The sequence below is a fragment of the Rhynchophorus ferrugineus genome, unplaced genomic scaffold, assembly GCF_030347505.1.
Source record: "Rhynchophorus ferrugineus isolate W39M unplaced genomic scaffold, kcgeb_rfMv2 rfM3, whole genome shotgun sequence".
Taxonomy (NCBI): Eukaryota; Metazoa; Arthropoda; class Insecta; order Coleoptera; family Curculionidae; genus Rhynchophorus; species Rhynchophorus ferrugineus.
The window spans coordinates 23816204-23840454 of NW_027472582.1; the positions used below are offsets into that span (position 1 = coordinate 23816204).

General features: G+C 31.4%; 1 protein-coding gene across 14 annotated transcripts in view; it reads right to left on the bottom strand.

Annotated features, from left to right (window-relative positions):
- Positions 1 to 24251, bottom strand: part of Rbp (RIMS binding protein) — a 78311-nt gene that overhangs the window by 16240 nt on the left and 37820 nt on the right. For 11 of the 14 annotated variants that reach the window (XM_076398612.1, XM_076398607.1, XM_076398609.1 and 8 more), the window contains 12 exons: positions 22529 to 22714; positions 22293 to 22469; positions 18202 to 18423; positions 13027 to 13270; positions 10420 to 10586; positions 10201 to 10359; positions 5251 to 5468; positions 4943 to 5189; positions 4715 to 4888; positions 2835 to 2963; positions 2550 to 2779; positions 1609 to 1699 (listed from right to left, as the gene is read on the bottom strand). In XM_076398612.1, the coding sequence (XP_076254727.1) occupies positions 1609 to 1699; positions 2550 to 2779; positions 2835 to 2963; positions 4715 to 4888; positions 4943 to 5189; positions 5251 to 5468; positions 10201 to 10359; positions 10420 to 10586; positions 13027 to 13270; positions 18202 to 18423; positions 22293 to 22469; positions 22529 to 22714 (2244 nt within the window). The remainder of the gene's footprint in view (positions 1 to 1608; positions 1700 to 2549; positions 2780 to 2834; positions 2964 to 4714; positions 4889 to 4942; positions 5190 to 5250; positions 5469 to 10200; positions 10360 to 10419; positions 10587 to 13026; positions 13271 to 18201; positions 18424 to 22292; positions 22470 to 22528; positions 22715 to 24251) is intronic. The other 3 variants (XM_076398610.1, XM_076398606.1, XM_076398605.1) reach the window with 3 other exon arrangements.

Genomic DNA, 24251 nt, shown 5'->3' on the forward strand with positions numbered 1-24251 from the left:
GCAATATTTTAAGATTAAAAATTTGCATTTATAGTTTGGATTTCATTGGTGATAGGGGTTATGCAAACTCTTTTCTTAAAAATATATTGTGCCAATATCTACCACATTATACCTATAGGGTTCTACCACAATATACAATGTGTTTAAAGCTAACAAGAATTAAAACAGTTATAAATGTACTTTTTCTCAAATATTAGCTTCTCAAAATAGCATTTTCTTTTAAAATTAAGTATGTTTATAAATGATTCTTGATATTACTTTTGTTATATTAGAAAATATGAAAATTGTACCAATACTTGATAACTTGAGTTTCAAGGTAAATTTCAAGTTAATTTGTGAATTCAAGGTAACATATTCTATTTTTATGATATTTTTCAAAGATACGTATAGTTTACGAGAGCTGGCAATGTCATTCAATGATTTAAAATGTCCAAAAACATACAAAAACAAGTAAATTGTCTGATTCTCTTATACAAAGATTAAAAAACCCAGACATTATTGGTTTTCGTTTATGATCTACTGTTTTTTATTGATTTTGCTCCGCTTCACATCTTTGGGTATATAAACTGGCCCTAACGTTGGGCAGCTTTTGAATGTTCCCCTAAAAATTATTAAACTTCCTCAGACATCTTACGATGGTTCCAATAGCTATGTTTTTCAATATAGCAACGGATGCAATTATGCCAAACGTTTTTAAAATATACGTTAGAATCAGATACAGGTGTTGAGATTTCTAACATTATTCATGATATAGTTCGCATTGCAGAGCCATATGAATTAAGAATTAATATTGAAATAATCCAAGTTTGATTGATACAGAAGAAGAAAGTAGCATCTAGCAGTAAAGCATTAAGCCATATCGGCTAAGATGAAGGAGCTTTTGCTCTCTATCAATTATTCAGTGTAACCGTGACTTGGACTTTGGATAATTTTTATGATCTAACGTCTGTAAGCTTGAGGTATTTCAAATGCGATGCTTAAAATTAATTCTACTTCTTTTTTTCCAACATCGTTTTAGAAATGAAATCATTCGTTTAAGATGTGACAAACAGTGTACAGTTAAGGAACAAATTCAGACATGCATATTACAATGTTTTAGATATGTCTGTCAAATGAAAGGTCAACGAATTCCTCAATATTACCTTTTAAGTGGAAGAAGAGATATAAACAGTAAACAGCTCCGAAAAAAACATGAATTAATATCATAGAAACTGATCCGAAATATAGGAGATTAATATTGTCCGAAACCAGAGCAGCTGCGATCTATCGCCAAGTGTGGCGAAATTTGATGTCCTGTAGTACCAATAACAGCATATTGATTGAGACAATAATTGTTCAAGTAACTTTAAACATATTGTATATCATTTTGTTAAAAATAAAATAAGTTTAAAATAATTAAACCATTATTGTTTTATTTAGTTAAACTACGAATTTAAAACTAAAAAGCACTATTCAATCCATGCCGTTTCATAAAATTTAACTATTTTTTGTGTTTTTAAATTACGTTTTGCGTTTCCTTAAATAATCGTCGTTATTTTAATTGTGATAAGTGATTTTTGTCTCCACTTTTTAATAATAGCATGCCCTTCTCAATTAATCAATCGTTACCTATTGATGGAATACCGCTCTGTTGTTGCCGATGAGTTTGGGAATTGGGAAAAATTTCCTTGTCGCTGAGATTCTCATCAGGTTCTATAATCTGTGAAAAGGTAATTAATTCATTATATTACGATATTTTATATCAAAATAAATTATTATTGAAATATTAATTTTTCATTTATTCAAGAATTTGATAATCATCAGTTCTCATTTATGCTCATGAAAAATTTAATAATCATTCAAGGTAATATCAAATACAGTAATAGGTATACTCCAAAATAATATTTGGCAACCATTAATTTAAAAATATATCGTAAAGACTAAATATTATATTATGAAGCTGAAATAATTTAATAGACTCATAATTTATTAATGGCATATCAATAACAAATTAGTTAAAGCTATTATTCCAAATATTAAAGCAAAATTGGCAGGAAGCAATTAACCATCATATTGATTCAATTTGTCAAATGTAAGATTAAATTGAAATTAATTCAATACTGATCTTGTGTTTAAGATTTTCATTTTAAACGGTATAATTTAAAAGCAAAAAAACTCAGTTTTATACAAAATTAAACTGAAAGTTACTGAGCAATTATTTCAAAAAAAGAAAATTTCTCTTGTATTTTATTATAAATTATGGTGGTACAGACGCGATTAAAATATACGTTTAAATATTTGTTATTCAAACCTCATGTTCAAGTTTAGTTTGTTAATATAACTGAAAATATGCCGATTGAAATAATCTTAAAATAACTTATATCCTATTAGTGATAGGGAAAGCATTAATAAAAAAATATTAAAAATAATAGTATGGTAAACATATGTATAAAATTACATTAAAAGTGTTTAAATAAAACTTATTTTAAATAAAATGCTTCAATAATTACAAAACTTGCAGTTTACACCCTTTTAAACTTATTTACTACATTATTACTATATTAAAATACCTGTTGTCCTTGACCCTGTTGTTGATTCCTTGGCATTTGTTGTCTGATGTGGGGTGGCATCACTGCACTGTGCGGTTGTTGACGTTTTGCTACGCCTCCTCTAAGAACGCTAACTGGTATTGGCGTGGGAATACTATCAGCTGATTGGCTGTCTCGAGCTTTGGTACGTACGGTGACATGTCGTGGATTAAGCCCAAGAAGTTTTGAGATATCTATAAGAGCATGGTCGCCTAAAAATCCATAGTTTTAGTCTGATGGAGGTTTGGTGGAATTATTTATTTAAACCTGTAGGGCTATCGACGTCAGTAACTTTTTTCCCATCGGCATATACTGCGTAACCAGTTACGCTGGAGCCGGGATGGTGGGGACTATTTATCGGATGCCAGGTTACTAATAATGTTCCATCTTGAGGCCCTAAGAGCAAACAACCAAAATAAAAAGAAATATTTCAAGCTGAGTATTTATAATTTGAAGCCTAGTCCATCAACATTGACATAAAAAGAAATAGTAAGGTATCAATTTCGGCAGTATACAATTAAAATTACATGGTTGTGACAATACTACCATAAAAAAAATTAATAATGCTCCTCCGAAAACTTATTATATTTTATCAATTATATACAACTTCAGAAATAATTTTAATTCTATTGAAAAATCAGATGTTATTCAGTATATGAGAGAATTGGTGCATACATTTCACTGTTCTTCGAGGTTGATTCGAGGAAAATTAATATTGTAGCTTTTTGAATATAAGTCGATCTTTTATATGTAGATAAAGTCTCATTGATCTGATCTGAAAAAATATAACCTCTTAAGACCTAACGTTTTAGAAATAATATTTTAGTGTTGACCTATGTCCTTTGTATAGCAAAAATGATGGTGATTCAAACCGAGAATAATTCAGGTTTATAAATTACTTTTAAAGGATTTACAACAGATGGTGTTGATATGTATTAAATCGCCTCATATTGATGTGTGCGAACAAAAAATCTATTCAGTGTGTTGAAAATAACTATAATAGTTTTACTTTTTATAGTAAATTTGAAGGAAAAGGCGGTTAAGGATCATTGAATGTTGTGTAAAGCTAATGGCAACCATGCTCCATCGATTTCAACATATAATTTTAACACCGAAGACAAAGAGCGCTCTGGACAGCCAAAAAAATAAGATTTGGAGGCGTTACTCGATGAAAACATCAATAGAGATTGCTATCGACTACAACTAATGAGACGAGCACTGTCCGAAAAATGATCCCAATACGAGCAAAGACACAACAATGTTATTTTTGACATGAGAACGCTCGACAACATGTTACAAAACCAGTGAAAACATACTTAGAAACATTTAAATGGAAAATGCTATCCCACTCTTCTTACTCTCTAGACTTGCTCCATATGATTACTGCATATCAGCAGCTGTGAGCAGCGCTTCACATTTCATGGAGTCAACAAAAAATGGGTATATTCGTGGATATCTCGTTTTTTCGAGATGGAGTCGTAAATTTCGTTAAAGATAGGAAAAAGTAGCGGCTATTGATGGACATGACTTTGAATAAAATACATTGTATCAATTTTTCACAATAAAGCTCTAAAATTTAAAAAAAAATCCTTTAAAATCAATTTATAGGTCAATAGTTTCGTTTATTTTTTAATACGGCTATGTGATAACATGCTTTTTATTATGTCTATAGCTACAACCATATATTAAACGAATATACATTTCAGTGTTGCCATCTCACAAAATTACTGGTTGAAAAATGTTTGTCACTAGGAACTGGATATTATGTTAACGATTTAAAATGTCAGGTCTGATTGAGTATGACAAAAGAATACGAGAATATAAAGAAGAGTATAGAGTAGTCAAAGATTTAAAGAATGGTCATTAAACTTAAACCAAATCAGACGAATCGAAGATAGGGTCAATATTTAACTAAAATTTAACATTTATTTTCTAAAACCTTTAATATATTACTTGATGAAGACCCAGGAACAATTTATTAATTAGGCGTTTACTGAAATTTTGTATCAAAGTTAAAATAGTTATGGATAAAAAGAAGTCAAATACTAAAGAGATAACATTGATACTACAGATTATGAATTAAGTATTTTACTGTAGAACTAATTAAAATACAATTGACATTCATTCATTCAGTATATTTATCTTACCAGGTTCAACTAAAATATCACTGGGAGGATCCGGTAATCCTTTGGGAAGCGTCCTAAAATCCGTATGTGCGGCGGCTGGCATAGGAAGTTCTTCAGCTAAATTTGCCACGTTCTGAGCAGATCGATGATGTTTGGCCCTTACGGTAACCCTGTATTGCGTATTTGGAGCAAGTCCTAAAAGTATTTTAATGCTGACCAGGTCTATATCAAAGAAAAAAACGTCCTTACCAGTTATAGTGTGCCTGTAAACACCAGGTTTGACAGTTCGAACTTCTACGTTGTTCACACACACAACATGCTGATGATTGGAGTTAGCAGGTAACCAGCTAATCACAGCCGAAGTCGAAGTAATGTTGGATGCGCGTACAGCACTTGGCCCTAATTGGTGAGTGTCTCGACCAATTATCATTGTGCAAGCTGCGTCACGTGACGTACGTCTATTTGCCGTTACTGAACGAACGCTAATTCGGTGTGGCTAGAAATGAGTGAACATTGAAAATTGTATTGTGTGTCGAGTTGTTTAAAGATATACATACTCTATTACTGTCAACACCTTCAACAAGAGCTCTAGTCCTCTCGGTCGCTTTAATCGTTGCTTTCAAAACGCCGTCGACGTAAACATGATAGCTCTCAATCTGATTACCGGGCCCCACGTTTTCTGGAGCCGTCCAGCTGATCAAGACACTCTTGTTCAATTGTCGTTCCAGTGTTAATTGCCTTGGGGCCGGCACTAGTACGGAAAATAGTAGATCAGCTGCAGGGGTGAAACTCTAAAGTCAGTCTAAGTGCCTAGGAAGCTTATCAGTGGCCCTATTTCAAGTACCTTAAAACGTTTTGCATCGAACCATATTCGAGGAAAAATATATAGTTTTTAGAAATACTTTTTGCAACATTTATGAGAAAATGTGATTATTCTTGTGATTACTGCTATTTTTACTTACTCATAAAAGTTTTGACGCACATTTATGTTTGTAGTTTAAAGTCAATTTTTTGTAATGAAACAACATAATGCAGTAAAGCTTATCAATAATCTTTTTTAGCCAGCTATAGTTTCTTCCAAAATTCATTCAAAAGCTTTGACATCATTGGCCGGATTATTGCGAATGAATATCTCGACATTCTCAATTATGAAGTTCTTACTATGATTATCATATTAGTGACAAACATCGCTATATTCCAAGATGATAATATGGGCCTCTACATAGAACAAAGATAGCTCAGTCATGGTTTGAGGAACATCAGAACATCATCAAAGATATTACCTAACCCGCACAATCGCCAGACCTCAAAATAATTGGACCGTTGTATAGACATTTTGAGTAAAGAGTGAGGAGTATATTGAAGCAATTGATGGATGTTTTGGTACAAGAATAGGACAGCATTCCATTGGAAATTATTCAGACATTAGGAATATATTTTACGAAGAATTGTAGCTGTTTTAAGAGCAAGTGGTGGCTCAACATAAATATTTCATCCTTCCATCGAAGCCGGGAATACTATTGCAAGTATATCAAGTATTAGGGAATGGCGAATTATAACTACATTGATTAAATTTTAATAACAATTTTTATCAATTGAAGGTTACATTGCGAAAAATTATATATCTTTTCCACCCTTTTTCCCATATTTTTGACACTATTGAATTCCATATTGGAAAAGCGACATCAAGAGTCCATCGACACAGATGATGTGATGTACATCTATTCGTATACGTATAACTATATATATTAACATACGTATTTTCATTTTATATTGTTCCTCGATATCTAGTCAGCTCACTTGCTCAAATGTCAGTAATGTAATGGTTTGTGACAATAAGCAATAGAGCTAATAAAATTTAAATAAAATATTTTATAATAGTAAAACAGTGCACGAACAGAACATTTTGGCTAATTTTGTGAACGTGTGCTTTTATAAAGTGCTGAATAAAAATATTAAGTTTTTGTGCTATTTTTCATTTTTAAATTATTTTTTAAAAGTTTTTTATTTATTTTTTATTATTACTATTTCTATTATTAAATCTAAATATCTAAAAATGCTTACAAAAAATTGCCTCATGACATTCTATATTTATTTATAAAGCTACTATTTTTTTCGCTAAGTAATCTAGCTAATACATTCGTGTTAAATTCTTAAATGAATTAGCTATATTGTTACTTTACAAATATACAAAAAATAGGAATCAAAGAAGAATAGAATGATAGAACGATCATATCGCAACCTCATTGTTCATGTTATTACGAAATTTCACTTTTATCGCCCCATATCTAAAAATAAATTATTGAAGACAGTTTAATGACAATTCCTTCATATTGAAAAATTACGCAAAAGTTTCTACATTTCTGATGGAGATAACATAGACGCTGTATAGAAACTACATGATGTTATGATGAATCTGCACAATATCTATTAAAAGACGTGCTGAATAGAGTAAACTATGAACTCGATGAAGACCCCGATTAGTTAAGAAAATTATATAGCGCTTATTGAATTTTGTATTAATATATTTACATGAACTTAAGATCACTTCATTTACTAATCAATTTAAAAACCACTAAAATATTAATTTGTGGAATGGAAAAATTCTGCAAAAAGATCTGATAAAATACTACAAACTTTATATCTTCATATAAAGCCCAAAAGGGACAAACTAGAACAAACTAGTGAAATAGGAGCAAAGACCAAATACTGATAAGCTACCTTTATGAAAAGAAAACGCATTATTCTACAAAAGACAGTTCAGAATAATATATATTTTAGTTTAAACATTTATTCTAAACATTTAGAACTATTACGGAAAATTTTGAAATATAACTTTTTAAGAAGCATTTTTAAAAAATCAACTCAATAATTTTTTTCAGCAGTGTATATGTGCATGCTGATTAAATTCATACTAAAAATGTTATTTTATTTCTTGTTATTATGCTAATAAAGAAAATACCTAATAGTAGGGCAACAATGGAATTGAATAAACATTGCTTACAGTGAGTGATGTATGAAATGTGTAAACATGTATAATAATTATGAAAATCAGGTGTATTATGGCTTCTACGAATAAAACGGTAATTATTCAAATAATTAAATCATCTATTAAGTAACATATTCAGAATGAAAAATGGATCTGTGACAGATTGTTGAAAATAAATTAGAACTGAAACTTTAACCAAACATTTCAATATCAACAATATAAATGTATTTATGTGATATAATTCTGTGAAATTACCAATAACTGATCAAATATCAAGACCTATACTGCTATATTATATTCTTAAAAATTATTTCTAGAGCTGACTAAAAACTTATAAGAAGCTTATCTAATAAATCTCTATCAAAACACAAGAGGAATTATATAGGCTCTGTTCTGAAACGTTTTAAAGACTAAAATTGGGCAAAACAACACACTACAACTAATAAATATAATTAACACATGAACATTATAATAGAAAGCAGCTAAAGTATGTAAAAGTACCCTCTAAATATTTCGGATATGTTCTTTCTAATTTCATTACGTAATATGTAACTAATATTGTTCTAAACTATATTAAAGGGGTCTATATAAATGACAATATTTTAATTTTATCAGTAATATTTTTCTATAATAATTAAACATATTATATTATTTATTATTTCATATTTTTCACATTAGGAAGAAAACTCCCAAAAGATGAAAAAAAAGGAAGTAACCTTTCAATCAAAACTGTTACTGATGTACCAAGAAGTTTATTTCCTCGTCCACGTCATGATGTTAAAAAATCTCTAAACTTCTCGTTAATGAACAGTAATAGTAATAGTGGTTCTACAGAAATTAAGGAAATTTAGGCTACTCTCGATACTTTTGAAGATTTCTGTGAATATTAAAAGCAACTAATCTAGTTTTGTTATTTATAGTCTGCCTTAAATATATTTTTTTATTTAAGGCATTTCATTTTAAGGCATTTAAGACATATTTCAAAATTTCATAAACTGAGGACAATAAAAATCAGTAATGGATTATGAAATGTGAATATATTAATTCAAACTATTTTTTATAGGTTGTATAAGCATTTCGAGTCATATCGATAAATAACATATGGGCTGAAAAGTCTCGGGCGTAACAAAGAAAACGCGTTTTTGTTTTGTTTTGTTCAAGGTTGGCTTAACTCAAAACGTAATTTTGATCAAGCCCCACACACTTATACCTGCACCGCTCTAACATTTCAATGGCAATTGCTTCAAAATAGGCTGTCCAGTCAGATGACGATCGTTTTGATTTCGGAGTGAAGTGATGGATCCATGTTTCATCCATTATCACATATCGATGCAAAAATTCCGATTTGTTACGTTTAAACATGGACAAAAACTGCTCAGAACCATCAACATGTTCTTGTTTTTGGACAACAGTGAGCAAACGCGGTACCCACTTTGAACAGAGCTCTCATAGTCATAGTCTCATAGTCTCATAGTCTTCTCATAGTCAAATTCTTATAAAATATAAAACCAACATGTTCCTTTGAGATCTTTACGTTGTTAGCTAGCTCACGCAACTTCACTTTTCGATCATTCAAAACAATTTTGTGATTTTTTAAAATTTTTTCTGGTATTACCACCTCATTTGGGCGTCCACTGCGTTCTGCATCATTGGTGTCTCTACGACCATTTTTGAAGTCAGCAAACCAACGTTTTATTGTTGTTTCTGATGGAACGGAGTCCTTATAATACTTTTCAAGTCATTGGTTTTCTTAAACGGTATTTTTTCTCATTAAGAAGCAGTGAAAAATTAAAATACGAAATTGTTTTTGATCCATTGTTTTGAAAATACCAAAAGTAGTGCCACTCTTAGTACAATAACTCACTAACGCACAATGTATGAGTAGAATATCATTAAATTTTAACAGCTTTCTTTTCAGTAATAACTGAAAAAGCGGTAAATGCAACAAATTTAGACATCTATGTGTTAAGCCCGGGACTTTTCAGCCCATGTGTTCTTCTATGATCAATATGAAACACTTATCTAGTCTCTTAATTAAGGCCTAGTAAATATTTAATTAGATTTTAATTTCTTGATCATTCCTTTTCTCATTTGCAACAACAATTCTTAAATATACACTGACCTAACTGACCCAAAAAATTACAGAACTGATTTGTACATGAAATATTTGTAAAAATTTAAAACTGTGATTATAAAATATTGTCATTTAATGTTAGTCATTTTTATAACATCCCAAAATCATTGATCTAGGTCTATTTAGCGATCATCTCTATTTCCAAATCAGAAAATACTCACTTTGGTGTACCTGTACTGGTATTCGCAAGTACGATTGAGCGAGATAGTAAAATACCATTAATTTCAACAGAAAGTTGATAATGTTTATCAGATGATACGTAATTTTATATGATCATGATAGCGATTTTGTGCTTGAGAAAAACAAACAAAAAGACACGTAGGCGATACAAAAACAAGCGAAAAAATAAATGTAATGTTAGTACATGCGCAAAAAGGTCCCTACCTGTCTCACCTTCGGGGCCTCCCGTATCATCTTCGTGTTGTTCGGTCATTTCCGCCAGTTCATTCAAACGAGCAACGTCGGCCGCGAAATTTTCTTGATTAATTTCCTCCTCGCGTAATGTTGACAGCACCGCTTGATGAAATTCCAAAAGGTCATCGCCTGATGAGAATATCAAAGAGTCAAAAATCAATATTATTTTCAATATCAGTAGATACATACCGATCAAACGTTGTACAAAATGAGCCGGAACTAATCCTCTACGTCCATCTAACAATTCTGCATCCAAAAAACCGCCAGGTCCCATCGGTTCACCCCAAACCAAAAGGTAGTCTCCAGCCTGAATACTTAGTTCCTCCTCTGACTCAGGTTCAGGGTCATAGGAAAATCTAAGTCAAAATTAATTTAACTTATATTTTAAAAATTCAGACCATTTTTGTGGTTAAAAATTAATTTATTTCAGAAAAAAAAATAATAAAAAGATTAATCAATATATCAGGTCATCACTGGCTATTATTTTTCCTATCCATAATGTTTCAAATTTCCTATCGAAAAATTATCTAATCTTTGTAGGTGTTGCTAATGAGAATACAGTTTTTGATTGCTGTAGAGGTAACGAACCAGTGACCTGCCAAATATTAATACATCAATCGGAACATTCAGTAATCAAATGGAGCAATTTTTATTATTAATATTTATTCCCAACTTTTGTAACATGAGCCTGGATAGTATCATCTAAAGGCGCATAATGCGCAACTGATATGAACAAATTTTGGGCTGTGACAAATAGAAACAATGATTGGACAAAGGATAGCATAATATTTTTCCTCTTTAGAAAGGTTGTAGAATATTCATTTTTCATCCTCAAACTTATTCCAATCTAAAAGCACCTTTATCTTCATCAGTTGATAAATAGCCTTTCAACGTATCTCTATTTCAGTTCATAAAACAGTAACCCAATTATCTTGCTTGTAAATATTTAATGTCAATCACATAGTAACTGCTTGTTGCATAAATCCTAGCAATTATTTTGCATTTGACTTTTCCTTTCATTCATTCATGAACCTTCATGGAGTAATATTATTAATTATTTATCTGCAATTGCTTTTTTTCTGACAAGAGCCATCTCTATCTCTTTCAGAGATTAAATCGCCATTCTGAGATGTCTAAATCATTCCCCGTATCCATCAGTTGAAACATTGTCCACCATAAACATTCGATGCATTTTTCTTCTATAGAATTAAAACATCCGGTCAATGCTGTTGGGCTAATACAACATTTTACATATTCTACACAGTAAAAAATAGGGATTTTGTATCTCATACCTAGATTAACTGTTATCGATAGATATATATCGGGAACCATCGAAATCAGCTGTCACTACGAAACAACTCAATAAACAACTTAACATTATCTTCTTTTTCATCATTAAGGCCATATTTAATTCAAATAAAGATGCTGCTGAAAATATATGAGTAACGGTTTCGTTACATTATGCTTACTTATGCTTCATACTAACCATCAACATAATGCAGCTAGCCACTGCAGCTGCTATCCTGGGACAATTGTAATATTTCCTATGTTCCACACTCACCATTTTAGAGAAAAAAAAACTCCTATAGCTTAGCGGATTGGGCTTATTAGTTCAGCGGTAGATGCCATGTTCTTCTCTTGAATTACTAATCTCAAATGCTTGAACTCACTTACACTTGCTCTAACTGGATTCCGTTGAGGTTTACAATAGTAGCAATGATCCGTCAGTTGTCAATAATTTTGCCTTTTCTTCCTTGATACTCAAACTATATGTCTCTGTAGAGCGAACTATATCATGAAGAACGAAAGAATCTAGAAGTATCAAAGTCTGCATCAGCAAATATAGCACTACTATCAGCGGCAACTGCTATGTTGAAAAGTAGTGGAGAGATGGTATCTCATTGGAAAAGCACTGGTTCGAACATCAAATGGATTTGACAAATCATTTCGTACACACACAGAGCTAATGGGCTACATTGTAAGACACCCGAAGAAATTTAATATCTTTAAGGGAACATATTCAGCTTCCAAAGCTACCCAAAGTGACGACCAGTCAAAACTAGAAGCACTAAAAAGGCTATCGCACGTTTTCCACTCGTAATACATTTCTTCATTAGCTGGCGTAGCGCGTAAATCTTCTTAACTTCTTAAAAAGCGTTATCTTCTTAAAAAAAATAACTTCGATTGGATCTATATTACATCAGCTTTTCTTGTCTTGTAACTTCGCGTCCTCTTATTTATATAATCTTCATAAATACCTTCGTTCAAAGGATAGGATACTTATACATAGTTCTAACGTTGCTTACTGTCGTTTTTTCAGTACAGGAACAAGTATTCAATCGATAATTGAGGTGAGAAGCACGTAATGTCTTTGAAACAACTTTTCCCCGCCTGCCTTGATCATTTCTTCATGATCATTCCTTACCACAATTTAATAAATTTATTGCCGTAAGACATTTGTCCATTGAAAATTTCTGTCATCAGAAAATGGTGTTTCTGAAGAATGTCAATTACCGACGGAGTTGCTAAACCCTGTGGTAAGTCATAATTGTAGACCTGTATGAATAACACCCTCCATCGTTCGAAATACTCATTACGTGAGTTTACGAAGACCCCAACTCCTTTTTGAATATTGTCGTTGATATATTTACTATATTATATGAAGCAAATCTACCAATATTAAAACGTGACAAATATGCTTTAAAAATACATAATTTAAAGACATAATTGTAAACCCCATTTAATTATAGATTATTCTCTTATATTACCACTATAAATATTCATATTTAAACAAACCTGGCAATATACACGGAACACCTCCCTTTTCCAGGTATATCCAGCATATCAACCTGGCCTTCGGCCACGTGTTGTCCATTCAAGAACCCACGGTTGTCGGTTTGAGTGGGATGTAAAGCACCGCCTGCACTCCATTCCGAATCCAAACCATCTGTAAGCATGCGAGGTCGAAGATCAGTAATACCAGACGTCCCGCTCCAAGGCGGAGGATGGGGGGTAACGGGGGTTGCGACCCGTCGTTGTCCTGATTCGAGAGATAAGGATGTTACACAGGAACGATGTAGGATGATCGGATGAAGTGTCAATGATATGTTAAAGTTGGGCGAGTGACAGAGTCAGAGTGAGAATTGAGGTTTAGTGATGGAGAAAGTAAGGGGGAAAGATAAGTGTGTTAAATAGTGAGTTTTGATAGATAAAGAGAATGCTTAGGTATATAAAGGTATATAAAGTTCTGAGTTTAAATTTGTTAATAGGTTTGAGGTATTACAGTATACCAATACTCATTTTCCATCAATGTTCTCTATTGTAACAAATTTCTACATTTCATAAATTGATTTCATAAATGTTAAGTAAATTACTTCGTTTAATTAAAATAAAACATGACAATAAAAATAACTATATAATAATATTTATATTGATGTCTGTAAAAACTTAAAACCAATTTACCTAAATCTTATTTATTTTTGGGTGCTGAATTTGATATCGATTTATTCAGCAGCAATTCTGTTGCAACATGACATCGATTATATGTTATATCAAGAAAATTAGATTTTTTTATTATTATTTAATTAATATATTGTTACTAGTCGTTTCCGTCTAACCAACAATTTGTCTTAAATTAAATATCTTAAATTAATTAAACTTAAATCTAAGTATATAACTAGAAGGACCCATCGGCCCTATCTTAGTCTCTGGTGAAATAATGTTTATACATGTCACTGGTGAATTTTTAATATATGTACCTCACTACACAATACTACACAAGATCAGATGATTTGATTCTTTTGAGTCTGTGTACTGTTCTGGTGTTATCCAATAGTTGCAATATTTCAATATTCGTATGACAATGGAGTCTTTCCTCATGCCCCCTTGCAATTCTCTTGATTTCTTGGCTGACTGTGGGTATCTGAAGGTCTCAATGTAGGTAATCTGTCCTATAGTATTTGGGTACGTCCACAATAACTCTCAAGACTTTGTTCTGAAAATTTTGTATTTTGTTTATGTTATTCGTTGCAGAACATCCCCATAATTGAACTCCGTATGTCCATATAGGTTTTAGTATTTGCTTATATAATAACAATTTATTATGTACTGTTAATTGTGATTTTCTTCCAATTAGCCAGTACATTTTCCTATGTTTCAATTCCAGTTCTTCTCTTTTCTTCTTTATATGTTCCTTTCAGAGAAGTTTTGCATCGAGATTCATTCCAAGATATTTAGCGTTGTTGCTATATGGAACGAAATGTTGTCAATTATCTATATTATCACTTGCCTGTTGTAATTTTCGCGAGGCTTCTTCACTATTGTCTCCGACAGCTATAATCGCAGTATCATGCAAATCAGCAAATGTAGCCATCGTAATATTTTCCATTTGTGGTATATCACAAGTGTAGAGTAGATAAAGCATTGGTCCCAGTACACTTTCTTGTGGTACACCTGCTTTAGCTTCTTTTATTGTAGAGTAAGCTTCTTCTTGTTTGACTCTGAACATTCTGGTTGTAATGTATGATTTTAATAGTTCGGTGTGTTGTTTCGGTAGTATTTTCTGTAGTTTATGAACAAGGCCTTCATGCCAAACCTTATCGAAGGCTTGTGCTATATCTAAAAATATAGCTGAGCATAGTTTTTTACTTTCATATGCTTTTTCAATAACATCTGTTATTCTGTGGACCTGGTCAATTGTTGAGTGCTTGTTAATAAACCCAAACTGGTGTGTTGGTATTAGGTTTTTTCTCTCTATGATCCATTTTATTCTTTTCAACAGGAGTTTTTCAAAAACCTTAGATATTTCTGGCAGCAGTGATATAAGTCTATAGGCTTTTATTTCGTTTGGTGACTTCCCAGGTTTTGGGATCATTATAACTTCCGCTATGTTCCAAATGTCTGGGACATGTTTTAATCTAAATGCTGTATTGATCAAGTTGGTGAGTTTTATAATTCCCTTTCTTGGTAGTTTTTGCAGTAATTCTCCAGTTATTAAATCGTAGCCTGATGATTTCCTGGGGTTAATGTCAGTTTTAATAACTTTGGTTAACTCTTTCGGCGTGACTAATTCAATCATCCAATTTTCAGCTTCTATGTCCGGCAAATTATGTTGAATATTGAGGGGTACATTTAGTTGAATTCGTTTGTTCAATTCTTCAGCAAATCCTTCCCAGTCTGTTCTCTTGTTTGTTAACGTTGGGTTTCTTTCTTGTCTTATTATATTTTCGCTCAACGTCAGAATCACTGGCGTATTATCTGAACTTAGCTCAAAATTTTCTTCGACCTTTATATAGTTGGATGTTATGTTTCTTACTATGAAGAAATCTAACAGGTCTGGGGTTTTCTCTTGATCAGTCGGTCAATAAGTTGGTTTTCCAGTTAACATGTAACTACATCTTAGTTCAGCAACTGCTTTATGCAGTTCATTGCCTTTAGTTGTTATCATTCTAGATCCCCATCTAGTATTTTTTGCATTTTGCATCACCTCCAATTATAAATTTTTCTCCCAGGTTGCTTAGGACATTCAAATAATTTTCCTTTTTTTGATTGTATCTTGGAGAATAATAAATTGCGACTATTGTAACCTTGTATCTGCTTGATTTAATAGTTACTGCTGTTACCTGATTTTCTGCTATACTGAGCCCGGGTTCTTGATGGTGGGAAATGTTCTTTATTATTATTATGGCACTTCCTCCTCTTGCGGTGTTAGCTGGATGTATGGTATGATAAAGTGTATATTCTCTAAATTTTATAAAGGATTCTTTTGTTAAATGAGTTTTTGATATTAGGCAAATATATATTTTTGCATCTCTAGGAATACTTGTAGGGTAGCGTGATGTTGCTGAGTTTCATTAGCATTCGAAATTGCTATTCGGATATCTTTATTTGCCATTTCGGGTTTTTGGGGCCACAGGCCTAAAGTTTTTCATTTCGAGTTTTTCAATCTTTTCGGAAAAATATTCGATAATTTTTTCTTGTTTGTCCAGCTTTCCTATTAGTTTAAGTAGCAATTCGTTGGTGGTTGCTTCATCTTCCTTTGTGTCTCTTTGGTTATTTTGACTAATACTTTGGGCATAAGTCACTTCACCATTAACGTTGTTATATTTTTTCGGTTGTTTCTTTTCACTTATTATTTCTTGAGGTTTAACTTGAGCTATTCTATTTCTCTTCTCTTGTAGTGTTTTAGCAACTACACATCCTCTATAACTGTCGGATGCGCTTCATTGTAGTTTGAACATTTCAGCTTAGCTTCTTTGGGTTTTCTACACTCTGTGGTGATATGTTTACCTGAACATTTTACACATCTAGCTTCTCTTCTGCAGAATTTCTATGTGTGTCCATGCAATTGGCATCTTTGCATTGCGGTATTAAGTTCGATTTTTTTAGAGGTTCGATTTTTATTTCAACCCCTAAAATTGTTTTAATGCCAAAAATGGTTTTTGTGTCCGTATCATAAGAAAATTAGATAAATTTTGATAAATAAGATCTTAAAATTCATAGTTTTTTATTTTTAAAATTTTACTATAATGTTAAATTACTAAATAATATTTAATTACTAAACAGCAAATATTAGATGCTTATTTTTATATACTTTTCCCTTGTATCGGTAAAATACTTTGCATAGCTTTTTCTCAAATAATTGATATTACATCGTGCCTGGTATAGTTTCTCCATCTCTTTTATGCTCTGAGGATACCATTCTCCTTGCGATTAACACACATTATATCAGTTTTCCAAAAAAAAATCAAAATGGTTGTACAAAAAGCAAGTACTATAGGTTTATAATTCGAGAATTTTCTATTGTCCAAAAATTTAGTTATCAGTTTTTTAAATGATATCCAAACTTTCTTTTATTGATAATTTTAGAATGAATTAGATGTAATTTTAAATACGATATTATGTAATTTTTAAATGAAGTAATATTCTAAATCTCTACACATTATCTAACCATCTCTAAGTTATATTAAGGATTTCTTAAATATCCTTAATATAATACATACAAAATAATATAAACAATATGTAGTATAGTTCATCTTGTTGCACGTTGTCAATATTGCTTCCATGTTGCCTACGTCCGGCAATCCGAACTACATTTCTACAGTCACGCATGGGATGCAATATCCTGGTATTCAGCTAGTCCTGTCATTCATATCACTGGTCGGATTACTGAGAATGAATACGTCAACATCCTCATTGACGAAATTCTTACTATTGCTAGCATATTGCTGCCAAAACAATGTTTAATAAAATTGTTGCTGGATAGAATTACATACATTAACAGATTTTAAAATTCAATATAATTTTCCTGAACTTCAGCACCCCAGAGTCTAGAAGACGCTTTTGTGGTTACGTTACTATTACCTCTTTGTTGATGTGAGAGAAACTAGAAGCCAGGCAGTGCTAAATCTGGCGAATAAGGTGGATGTTGCTATAATAAACACTTTAATCCCTACATCTTTGCAGTTATTTTTTTATAAAAGTTTAAAATAATCATATAAGTGAAAAAATTCTTTTTATATGACAAAAAAGTTATGCTAACAACTTTTTAATACATTTGAATCCGAACTCTTTTATACATAATCAATTTTATACATAACTTATCGAACCCAAAAATTATTGAACAAGTTAATTATTAATTATTTTACAAAAAAAGTATTATATTATGTTTTTAAATGTATCGCCTTGTTTTAGTATAATTAAATTTTCAATGTCATGTTAGTTAATCAGGATTATCCTGAAACAGGATATTAAACATAGAAGAAAGGAGTATTAAAAGGACTAGAAGCGACAGAGGATGTAAATAGGTTATCACAAAGCAAAGAAATAAGATGAATAATGTTAAAGACAAAACAATATCGCTACAAATAAGACGAACATTAGGCAATAGGATGTTTAATACATTACATTTAAAATAATATTCGTCTTGTTTATATTCACGATATTACATAATTTTTCATGAACTATTTTTACCTAAATCCACTTCATCCATTGCCTTCAGTTTGATGCTCATGGGAGCAGCGCCCAAACTGTTGAATTGAGAACTCAACGGGTTGGAGAAGGTGACGGCGTTGGCGTAGCTGGTAGTTACGATCGGATTCAGCGGGTTAGAATATTGATTCAATGAGGAATATTGAGTCAGAGTGCTGGTGATTGGATTATTGAAACTAGGATTGTTATATGATGAAACTTGACCTAAAATACAAATAGATACTTAAATAACTAATAATTTAATGATAGTCTAATGTTTTTAGAAGTTAGAGTCCTTATTTCAGAATATTTTCATAATATTTCTATCATAATCAGTTTTTAGAATAGACATTTAAACAAAATCAATGAACAACGAACAAACGCCTCTAGTACGTGTCATATTAGTACAAGATTTTACAACAAAATTTTTCTAAATATTTTTTCATTGATATTACATAATCTAGATTTATAAAGATTATGAGTGAGAAGTTAGAATATCACACAACAATATCTGCCAATAATAACAACTTTATCAAAATTTTGAATTGTGATGGCAGTATTTCTTTAATTTTTGTTTCAAATCCTCCGTTTTGTTTTGTTGATTCATAATTCGACATCTTCCAAACAGACATGACATATGTTATTAACCATTTACGAATTAGTACATAATAAAATCTAATACCCACTAACGTGATCTTGACGTACATAACATATTTAATATATACAGTAAAAAACTCAAACGTCCTAATAATAGTTACTTGTATGTATAATAATCAGCGAAATTTATTGCTATAAATGTCAGGTACCAAGGCAAACAACTGTTAAACAATCTAACCTAACTATTCAACTTAAATTGGTTTTAACATTTCTCTATACAAAATAGCAGCTTTTCATTTTATATTATTGAGTTATTAATATATGAAGCGCTAACTATGAAGCGCTGAAGACTGCATTTTCGACATTTATTACTCTTGTTGTTTGATTTCATCAAATATGTTGCTGAAGCGCATCAAACACTTTTGAAAACATATGGTGAGGCCCGTTTAATTTATGATTGAAAAGTGATTAATATAATATAAAAAGCGACGTGGAGGACCAAAAAAGTTAGTATTGAATAAAGTCTTATTAAACGAAAGCCTAGCTTATACTTTCTATATAAACAGCTATATCAATTGTTTTCAGATATTTATATGCGATGGGAAATATCCAAAAGGAGGGAAATGCTTGTACATGATTATTTGAATGATACCTAATAGAGCTGCAAGCTCTTTTTCCAATTACGTTGAATTCACATGGATGGACTGAATACTTGAACATATCATTTCGAACCTTTTCAACATTGCGGTTTCATTATGTGCTGGCAAGAATGCGAAAAAGGAGACAAGAAAAACTTCTCTGTGCTATTTTGTAGCTGGCGATGAAGCCCAAAAAATTTGGGTTATTATAGAAGTCTAGTCGTTCATGTCCATAAAGTCTGGTATATATGTGGGAAGCGGCAAAGTGTACTGTATTTTAAACTGCTAAAACTGAATGAAATCAAAAACCGTCAATTAAACAAATTCAATGACGTATTTTTGCAAAAAAAAAGACCAGAAATATCTAGTTGTTGTAGCTCAAATTCGAAATTCTGCTACACCCAGCGCATTCACCAGACATAATGCCTTCTGATTCTTGGCTGGTATACGGTTTATAAAGAAGTGCGAAAATGGATTGATAATTAGATGGCATGTAATATTTGAACTTTATTATTATGTTCTGGAATTTCAAGAACTTGTCCAGAGTACTAAATATTTGAAATTATACAGCTAAAATATTTCATCTCACAATTCTACTTTCATTTTCGATTGTTCTAAGCACGCGTCATTTATCTGTCCATAACAGATAATATAATTTATAGTAATGTAGCCTTCCACAAATATGTTTTCAAAACACACTTACCAATGCAAAATTACAAAATACAATATCAACAACTTCATGTACAAATGTCATCGGTAACGTTTCGTAACTGGTGCGGGCAGTAGTCATAAAGCTGTTTTCTTTTGAATTCTGGGATTAACTTACTTATCGAAAACAGAATGCAGATTAACGTTGAACTAGCAATCGTTCTTCGGTTATTCGAAACAACAAAAGTATCGCAGTTCAAGTTGTAAGATCAAATATGAATTGAAGGTGTTCAATATTCTCTGACTATAAACGATTGGAATCAGAATATATTCATGCTTTAAAAACCCAAATCACCAAAAGCGTACCAAAGATGCTGTTAAGCTGTATCAAGTTAATTTGTAAGAGTCTTCTGAATTACGCAAGCAACGAGAGGTTAAATGTTGTTATATAGTAACTTGTCATCCTCACCCAGTAAATGACCTTTTCCGCTCGAATTATGTACCCAGTTTGTCCAATTGTTAATTGTATTGTGTAGACCTCCAAATTTTATTATGGATAAATATACGATACAGGATCATCTAAAATAAAATTTGGACGTCTACACCACACAATGGTTAAAGCGAAACTGAGCTAAACGGCACATAACCAAGATGGCACATATTCCAAATGGTGGGACTTTTGCCCCACCTTATATCAAACAGATCGTCGCTTTTATGTGATTTTGAAAACTAAATCGACCTAAAACCAAACGAATCGAAAATTTTCGCACATATCAAAAGCTTCGAAATAAAATGAAGGCTTTTGAATTGGCAAACCCTAATAGTCTAGCCCGCTCGAAACCTGTTGTTGAATTGGACGGTTTCCAATAGATATTCAGATAAGCTAGAAGAATAAATTGATTCATTATAATTCCCAAACACAAGAGCTGTTCCCTGCCAAATCAGTTAAAAAGTTTGAAGCTCGATAACAAAACCGAAAACCCATATCCTTCTCTAATTATATTTTCATGCTGATGCTGAACAATTATGGAGTCTGACAGAGATTTTCTTTTAAAACTTAGCGTTTTTAATACCGTTATGAAATGGATGATTATCAAGCAAGAAAAAGTAATTAACATTAGTAACAACTAAAATAACGAGGAATATTCCAGATTAAAATGTAATTTAATTTTATCCAACCATTTAATTATTTTCATGCTTTATAAAGCGAATAAAAGATCAAATTCAATGTCAAATGTTATAAGAGAATAAATTGTCTCGTTAATGTTCTAACATTTGAGCCATTTTCGATAAAAAAGTTGGAACTAAAATAATAAATCCGACACCGAATCCAATACCAATTATGTTTTCATGCTGAACAATCTGGAGTGTTAAGGCTAGACTTTTCCTACATTGTCATACTTTATATTATATTTTAATAGTACAATATAAAAGTTACTTGAATAATAAGATCAGGCTATAGAAAATAATATATTAAGGAAATAATATATAGGAAGGCTATATTTAAGATCAGAGTCCATTTTATAATATTATTCAATATATTAACTGCTTGCATATATTTTGATCAGCGATATCTATTGATAAAAATGCTAGATAATAATATAAAAATAATAAACAACCTAACATAAATGTAAAACTTTATGGTTTTGACATTTCTCTACATAAAATAACAGTTTTTCATTTAGTATTATTGAGTTACTATTACTGTAATGTTATGAAATTATGAATTATTGTTATACTTTTGTTGTTAGATTTGAATATGCTGTTATTATGATGTTACTCCATCATATCCTAATTGTCGGTTTTGGTTTTAACGATAAAAGTGATAATTTTGATGTCAATGGCGAAGAATGGCGTGTAGAACCAAAAAAAACATCGACGATTATAATAACATGTGTATCTTCAAGTGCAATTTTAAAGTTTTTTGAATTATTCACGGGGAGGCTTATATTATAACTACTTTATTTTGAAACTATTCTTCTTTAAAAAATGGAATTCACACAGTAACTCTAAACAGTGATTAAACTTGTGACTGACGATTCGATAAATAATTTGAGATACTCGATTTAACAATTTGTAAGTAATTTCTTACATATTATAGTAAGTAGTTTCTTTTATAATTTTCCTGAGGATTATACAAATATATACAAATATATTAATAAATAAAAATTCTACCAAAACATATTTTTAACCATAATAACAACTACTTACCTAACACTCTACTTGGATTAGCAGAAACCAGTGGATTCGAAAATGTGGTATTGGAAATGGAACTGGTTGCATAGTTACTTGGTGGTACTATCGACGTTCCCAGTCCTGTAGATGGAAGTGAAACATTACCCATAACGTTTGTACCTATTGTTGAAAGTGGCTGTCCCAAAGACGAACCTATGCAGACAAGAAAATCATAAAATATTAAAATCATAAATATTTTAAAAAAGCATTACCTAAAACAGATGTCTGACCAATTCCTGTAGCACCCATGCCGATCTGATGATGTCCAAGACTATTAAGACCCGTTGTGCCCATAAGTGATTTGTTGGCGCTGGTGTAATGATGACCTAAGCTGTTAAAAGTTGTGTTGTAACTACCAACACTAACAGGATAGGTCCCAGTTGTTCCGCTTAAAGTACCTGTAGAAAACAATGTAACTTACCTAAGTAATATATTATTTTATTTTAATTTATACAAGCTCTTTATTTTATACAAGTAGAATCTAGTATGAACAGGCAATAAATTAATGTCACTTGTTGAAATGAAAAAACTAAATATAAAAAAATACACTACATGTTAAAATTTAATTAAACTATATAATTTTGTGTTAGATTTGTTTTTATTGGGGCGCTGTATCAATTATTGTATAGATCAGGGCAGCTAATTAATTATTAAATAAAAATTTAAATCATATTTTTCTGTTTAGTTTCATATAATATTATATATTTTATCTTATATGTATATGAAAATGAATTGTTGTTTGTTAGTCATGCGTCACTCGAGAAGATCTGGAGAAGATTTGGAAAATTGAAATGAGAATAGAAAAAACAACAATTTTATTTTCCCATACAAAGTATCACTGTCAGTGTTACGAATAGTTTCACTCGCAAAACTTAGAAATATAGAATAAGAACTTAAATAGTCACACCTGTAACCATTTTTTGCGAGTCCGAATTACTAGATGGTCGGAGGTAAAATAATTATAGATTTTCATTCGATTTGAAATTTTGTGACAAATTATATTTGTTTTTTTATTATTGTTTATAATTGTAAGGAAATGTGTTATTATGACATTATTTTTGTAGCATTTAAGATCAATATTATTTGTTTAAAAGCAAAATCATAATATGACTGTTATTTTTCATGATGTGTAGGTTCACAAAATTGAAAGTTTTTAAAAGTAAATAATGATAAACTTTAGGAAACATCTTATGATCTCCTGCATGAAGTTTTCAAACAAGAAGGCTTATTATTTGTATTTCAGGCCGACCAGATAATTATGGACCCAAATGTGGAACATCATTGCATAACCAAGATGAAATTCCTTTCTTCATCTTTCATTAAAATCTACGTCGATAATTGAATTGAAATACATAATATGTGTATATTCACTGATCATTTCTATTAACAATACCGGAAAGTAAAATAGCCAAGTAAAATATTGAAATCAGCCGTTGCTCAGCCCACATTAAAATTTTCATAAAAATTAGAAGTAAGTATAAATATCTTATTTCTTTCGGAGGAAGTTGATTTGAAAAGTTTGAAAACTGAAAATTATAACACATGTTTCTCCACAAATGGTTTTGAAACAGACGAATATGTGCCTTCTACTTCGTGCTGATAGGAACCAGATAGTATAACACCAAAAATACAGCCGGCTTGATTGGCGCAGTGGTAGAGGCAACAGGACAGCCCACCGACTGTTGCGTTAGTTGCGGATTCGAATCCTGCTGGGACATGGACGTAAATTTATGTTTGTGATTGTTTAATATTTGCGATTGTCCTAGGCAAGATCTAGCAAAATCCGACAAGTAAAAATGATCCCAGTAACCGCCAGTAACCAGGCGGAGTAAGACCGGGCATCTTCTGGGATGATTTCTAAGTTGATCACTCGCCAGTCGGTACGTTTAATGCCGAGTAAAGCATTAAACCGTAGGTCCAGTCCAGATAAACCCA